This window comes from Antrostomus carolinensis, unplaced genomic scaffold (assembly GCF_000700745.2).
Source record: "Antrostomus carolinensis isolate BGI_N321 unplaced genomic scaffold, ASM70074v2 scaffold43008, whole genome shotgun sequence".
Taxonomy (NCBI): Eukaryota; Metazoa; Chordata; class Aves; order Caprimulgiformes; family Caprimulgidae; genus Antrostomus; species Antrostomus carolinensis.
The window spans coordinates 3,865-10,614 of NW_010333280.1; the positions used below are offsets into that span (position 1 = coordinate 3,865).

A 6,750-nucleotide genomic window follows, 5' to 3' on the forward strand; every position below is an offset into this window, starting at 1 on the left:
GGGGGGGGCGGGGGGAGAAATCCAACTTTCAAATTGAAGTGCAAGAGGCTTAAAATGAAAACACTTGCACACATTTTAATGGGGTTTTATATATCAGGGTGAATGTTCTTGGTGTTTTTATTTGCAGATTTATAGTATGAAATGCTTATTCTCAGCTCTGTGACCTAGTGACGTGTCTGGACACAAGCAAGAGCAGCATTTGGTCTGCCCTGGGAGAAGAGGAAGGTGCACCCATCTGCTCTGCACTCCCAGGGCTCTTCAGAGCACAGTGATGAGAGACTGGAGCTCACGTTCCTTCTCCGTGTAGGGCAGCTGAGCTGCATCTGCTCAGTGTGACCCTGATGGGCAGCAGTCTTTGCTCAGAGCTGGTTTTCTCAGAAGCTTTGTCCAGGAGGTTGCAAGCAAAGCTGGGGTCTGAAGCACAAGATGAGCTTAAGGTTCAGGGTCAACCACTTGCTGGGAGGAGGTTGTAGAGTGAGGAAGACATCCAAGAGGAGCAGTGTCAGCCCTGTAACAACCTGCTTGTGGTGGAAACGTGGTGTTCTGGGTGGTGAGTAGAGCTGATCTCTAAGCTGTGGTAGATTTCAGTGGTGCAGTTGCTTACCTGGATGCAACAGGACCAGTTTCTCTGGCCAGCACAGTGAAGTTGTGCTGTTTAACTTGGAGTAACCTTATCTGACCCAGTAGAGACCAACAGACTGATACGGACTGCCCAGTGCTGGGGTGGGTGTTGCACAACGTGTTGTGGGTGCTGGAAAGATCTTTGTCAAAGCTGTGGCATGTGAGATCTGCTCTTGTGCTCTCCTCTGAGGTGGGAGTGAGTTTCTGGCACCAGGGATGCATTTCTCTACTTACTTCAACCATGGATCCAAGTTGTGGCAGTGCCATACTCTGTGCCTCAGTTTACCAGCATTTTCTTTACCTAGATCATAGAATCTATGATTTGGATTGGAAGGGACCTTAAAGATCATCCAGTTCCAACCCCCCTGCCAGCAGCAGGGACACCTTCCACTAGACCAGGTTGCTCAAAGCCTCATCCAGCCTGGCCTCCAACACTTCCAGGGAGGGGGCATCTACAACTTCCTTGGCCAACCTGTTCCAGTGTCTGACCACCCTCACAGTGAAGAACTTCTTCCTAATATCTCATCTAAACCTCCCCTCTTTCAGCTTAAACCCATTTCCCCTTGTTTTGTCATTAACTGCCCTTATGAAAAGTCCCTCCCCAGCTTTCTTGTAGCCCCTTCAGGTACTGGGAGGCCACTAGAAGGTCTCCCCAGAGCCTTCTCTTCTCCAGGCTGAACAGCCCCAACTCTCTCAGCCTGTCCTCACAGCAGAGCTGCTCCAGCCCTCGCATCATCCTGGTGGCCCTTCTCTGGACTTGTTCTAACTTAACTGCTCCATGTCTTTCTTATATTGGGGGCTCCAGAACTGGATGCAGTAGATCTGGATAAAGCCCTTTAGCATGGCAGTAGGGAAGGCACTGGAAGGAGTGGTTTTGTGTGGGGGGATCACAGAGCTGACCACAAAACTCCTGATTTGGAAAGCACACTTCATGGGAATCGCTGGTATTCCTGGGTCCTTATCAGAACTGTGGGGTTTTTTCAGCTGTTTCCATCCATCTCAACAGCTCGGGGTTTAGCTCTCCTACCCTTCACCTGCATTTTGAAACCCTTTGGGGAGATGGTGTCCTCCAAAACACAGCGTGAGGGCATTCGATGCGCTGGCTCCAAGGCACAACCCCTAATTGCGCAGGGACCGAACCTGTTTGTCGAAGGCGTTTGGCAACGCCTGATCCAGAGGAACAGCAGCACCACGTCTGTTGTGAAACAGCTTCTTGGCTCTGCTTACCATACTGGCTTGGGGTTTTTCTTTCCAAAGACTTTATTAATTACCTAGTTAAGAGATTTGCTTCGTAGCAGGACGGAGACCTAGCTTTACTGGTTGACTGCCCTACTTAGACCAAAGGAGTTGAACAAACACGCAGCCATCGAGCTGTCTCGAGCTTCTGGAAAGAATGGTGAAGGTTCTCCTGGTTTGAGAAGGTCAAATGGTGTTTTCTTCTGGTGGGATTCACTGAGTCTCCTCATCTCTACTAACCATAGGGTTTTTTTTTTTTCTTATTTCCAACAGGAAACACAGACTGACAAGAACTCAAAGTGCCTTTTCCCCGGTTGTGTTCAGCCCCCTCTTCACAGGTAAGGATTTCAAAAAGCTGTGTGTGCTTTAACGATAGATGCTGAACGTTGCTTCCACGTGCAAACTGTGCAGAGTCCCTCTGTCCTGCTTGGCCTCAAACCCTGAACAAGAGGAGCTGTAAAGAACGTGGTTACTGCACACCAGTGTTTTGCAATTCCTCCTGTTGAAGTGCAAGTTTGAGTTGTGCTCACGGAGGTGAAGCTCGTGCCTCTGCACAGGGCTGTTTGCACCCAAGTGGTTTGGAAAATCCCCTGTAGAGTAAGTGCAATTTGATGTTCCCCCCTTGTGATTTGAGAGGGGTTAAGACCAAACCCAGCTTCCCATCTAGACTGCACACCAACCTCAGCAGCTCTGCTGCATGACAGCTGTGGGAATTGAAACCTCTTTTGTGGAGCTCTACCACCTTTTTCTGCATGTTTCTCCCCCCCCTCTCCCCACGTCCTGCTGGTTTCTGACCTTCCTTTTTCTGCTCAGGGCAGGGGGGGAAGTTGGTTGGTTTATAAATGGTGTGAAGGGGAAGTCCTGCTCTGCTGATGGCTGAGAGCTCTAGTACTGAAAAGCTCCAAGTCATGGTCATGTGCCTCTTGTGGTGTGGCCTCACAGTCAAAACAGTCCTAGCCACAGGGCTTGGGGCTTCCTTGGGAGAATCCCATCTCAAAACTGGCGTGAGTAGGAATCTAAGGTCACAAGTGAGTACTGGTCAGCTGTGGGGGGTTTTACGGGGCTTGTTAGGAAGGTCAGATTCAAAACAAATTCCTGTTGAGGGTCTTTTTGAAGGACAAAGGAATCAAAACGTGGTTGTGTAGTGATAGCTGTGTTGGGAAGAGCTGGTGTGTAGAGCTGAAAGCCTTCCCCTTGCTGCTGGCAGAGGTGCTGGAGAGCTGGTGTGTGGTTTCTGTTCCTGAGGAGGGTGAAGCCCTCCTTGGAGAGCAGTGGTGATGTCTTACTGGGAACTGGTTTAAATTTCAGAGAAGTGACCTTCAGGGCAGAGCATTCGTTTGACTTGTCAGAAACTAATAACTGGAAGCTGCTGATCTGCTCCTGTGGTTTCTTGTAGCTCATTCAGCTCTTGCAGAAGTGGAGTCACCTGGGGGTAATTCAGCTGTGGTGGTGCTTGTTCTCTTCCCCCATCCCCACGTCCCTTCAGCCAATGTCCTGATAGTGGAGGATGTGCTCCTCGCGTGATGTGACTGGCTTCTTCTTAAATGTCATGGGCGTTTGGTTTAGCAAATGAAGGCTGGGGAAAGCAAAAGCTGCTTCTGCTGCTTTGTCAGCTGTTGCCAGGGGAAGTTGTGGGTATAAAAACTGTAATTCCCTGTGCTGGTGCTGGGGGTACGTGGATGTGTGTGCAGAGCTGCTTTTCTTCAAGAGAATCTACAGAGGAGAACTTGGAGTTGATAAGTGTCTGCTTTAAATTTGGGAGGTTGGTTTGCTTAATTGTTAGTTTATCCTATTCATTATTTTTAAAATGACTTGATTTCAATTTGTGCCAGTTGGTGGAATAGTGGCAGTGCCCTTGTAGGAGCTTTTCCTTTGCAGAAGACCTTTGAAGCATCCTCAAAGTGAATGGGTTTTAATTGCTTTGGTTTGTTGTTGACTTCTCCAGTCGTAGGCAGCTGAGGATTTGGTTTCTTTAATGGCTGCTGTATAGAGGATTTTCTGAGACTGGGACCACCAAAGCAGGACAGAATTCCAACGTCTGGCTCAACTTGGGTGGGTTTCTTACTGGTTTGCTTTCAGGTTAATATATGGGCTAAGCCAAGGTCTTTGGGAAGACTGTCCTCGCCTTTCCTCACCTCTCCTTGGGTGCCTCTTGGAAGTTCTGGCTCCATAAGTCCACCACAGCTCCTGCCACGTTGAGAAAGATTTAAAAGCTGAGTCACTGCAACCCCTCTTAGTCTGTTTGTCTCTTATTTTTGTTGGTACAAGATGAATGCAGCCTGGCTGCTTTATTTTTAGGGTGTGGAAATGAAAGAGTGGCTGTGTGCATGCGAGTGTGCTCACACCCATAAGTCCCCCAAGGAGAAGGTACCTCAGATAATAACCAACCCTTAAATACTCCTCTTAGCATTGCTTATTAATAGACAGGACTTTTAGAAGCAGAAGGAAGCTGAGTCAGTGTTGTCCTGTGTAATGCACGGTCAGGTACGTACCAGGAGGTGGGTGATGCTGGGTATCTGGAGCAGGAGAGGAGTTCCCTGCCCACAGGAATTGAAATTTAATTTTTCAACCAGATTTTGTTGTCCTTGAGACCATGGTTCAGGTGTTTGGGGTGATTTGGTTTCAGTTGGTTTATCAGAGCTTGGTTAGACTGATTTTATCATTATTATTATTTTATTATTATTTTAGAGAAAGCCTTGGCTGTGGTAGCACCACTTCAGGTCTCTCTTTGGGATTTGGGTGTTTTCCTTTTGACTCTATATCAATCCAGTACTGAGGCTGATGTTTTGACCTTGATGTGATGGCTTCATGTCTCTCCCATCATTTTAAACTGATTTGAAGCTTTTCTGGTTTTAAACTAGACATCTTTGTGTCATTATTTTCCCCAAACAATATTCTGGATCCAAAGCCTTTAACCTTCAGTGAATTCTACTTATTTAATGTAAAAGCTTGTCCAGCTCTCTCTTTAAATTAATTTGAAGAGCTGGTACCCTCATGGCCTGTGGGGTAGGAGGTATTTCTGTTTGATCACCTAGGACATTAGATTGCCCAAGGAAGTTGTGGCTGCTCCTCCCTGGAAGTGTTGAAGGCCAGGCTGGATGAGGCTTTGAGCAACCTGGTCTAGTGGAAGGTGTCCCTGGTGCTGGCAGGGGGGTTGGGACTGGATGAGCTTTAAGGTCCCTCCCAACCCAAACCATTCTATGACACTGGTAGGCAAACTCAGACTGGCACTAACAGGAGCATTATCTGAGTCATGTGCCAGCAGGTGCCACGCAAACTCAGGAAACCATTTTCTAAGTGTTTTACGAAATGCCAGCGCTGTGCACCGTTGATGAGCTCTGCTTGATATGTCAACTTGGTGCTGAAAAAGTCTGGCAGTGCCTTCTCATGGTGTTCTCCTGGTGCTGGACTCACTCCGGGTTCAGGCACGTGTACTGGTACCTGTCATTCCCTTCTGCCTGACCTTTGGGCTGCTGTAGCAGAACTGATCAATGTCTCCAAAACTTGATTTGTAAATAGTTCATGAGATCGTCCTCCAAACCCTGCAGAGGTTGCTGCTCCTTCCCCTCTCCCCCTGCCTCCCTGAGCTCAGCTTCTGGATGTCCCGGAGAAGGTCCAATACTAACAGTCTTACTCTAACACCAACCTTCAGGTGAAACAGTGTCACTAGTGGATGTGGACATCTCTCAGCGAGGACTGACCTCCCCTCACCCTCCGACTCCACCACCTCCACCACGAAGAAGCCTCAGCCTGCTAGGTACCGTCCTGGAGAGCATCCCTTGCCGTGTGTCCCCACGGGAGTGTAGGAACTGCCCCTCTGCCCTTGCAGGGACGGAGGAGGAGTGTCCCAAGGGGTCACTGCTTGCTCATCTGGCCCCGTAGCATCCCTGCTCACCCTTCCCTGGCAGAGGATTTCTTGTGGTTCATTGAAAGCTTCAGCATTTCTCTTAGGTCAGGCAGGAGGGGAGGGTGGTGGGGAAGCAGTGCGAGGTGGGACATCATGTGCTGGTTTCTGCTGCCTCGGGAAACTTCTCCCCTTCCTGCCCATCCACCAGTGAGACCAATTCCCTTCTGTGCTCGCTGGAAGTGGAGTCTCCCTGGGCAGCTGCTGCCCCAGGAGCCTGGCTGAGCTGCTCTTCATCCTCCTCTGGAGGAGGCTCCTCTGCACAGGAGCAGCTTTGGATGGGTGAAGTCAGCTTTAGTGAGCAGCACCTTCAACTGCACGTCCCATGTGCTGGGTCTGTGAAATCTCCTCTAAATGCCTGTCTCATCCTGCAAGCTGCATGTGAGGAGCTAGCTGGGCTGGAAAACAGACTCCCTCACTCCAGGAGTGTGTGAGTGTGCACGTGTGTGTGTGTGAGGCTCTGAGCTGGTGTGAAGTACCCGTGCTCAGAAGCCAGAGGAGGATGATGAGCTGCTGGTGGGAAGCTCCATCTTCACTTCTCAGGGCAATTCTGAGCGCTGGTTTGCTCGGGCTGCGCTGCCTGGCGCAGAGCTCAGGTGCTTTGCTGTGTTCTGAACCTCTCTTGCCTCTGTTCTCTCCTAGATGATATCAGTGGGACGCTGCCTACGTCTGTCCTAGTGGGTCCAATGGGCTCTTCCCTGCAGTCTTTCCCTCTGCCTCCGCCTCCTCCACCCCATGCCCCAGGTCAGCTTAGCTTTAGCAGCCAGGCTCTGGCTTTCCCTTCAGGGATCTGAACTTTTTAGGGGATAGTTTTCTTGGTCAACTTTTAAGGTTCTACTTTGGGTTGTAACCCAGGTGCTGCCTGCTCTGGGACATGCTGTCCTGCACTGCTGAGTGCTCAGGCACCCTTGTGCCAAGGCTCTGCTTTCCATGTGGTGTAGCTCTTGCTGCCCACAGTAGTTTTGCTGGAGCTCGTGATTGCACCAGCT

The 6,750-nt window shown here is 49.7% G+C and overlaps 1 protein-coding gene across 1 annotated transcript in view; it reads left to right on the plus strand.

The window, feature by feature from the left end:
• Window positions 1-2,130: 2,130 nt before the first annotated feature.
• SOCS7 (suppressor of cytokine signaling 7) overlaps window positions 2,131-6,750 on the plus strand; it is a gene marked incomplete at its 5' end in the record, with an annotated part of 12,975 nt that continues 8,355 nt past the window's right edge. The window contains 3 exons of the mRNA XM_010173805.2: window positions 2,131-2,195; window positions 5,510-5,614; window positions 6,404-6,505. Of these exons, the coding sequence (XP_010172107.2) occupies window positions 2,131-2,195; window positions 5,510-5,614; window positions 6,404-6,505 (272 nt within the window). The remainder of the gene's footprint in view (window positions 2,196-5,509; window positions 5,615-6,403; window positions 6,506-6,750) is intronic.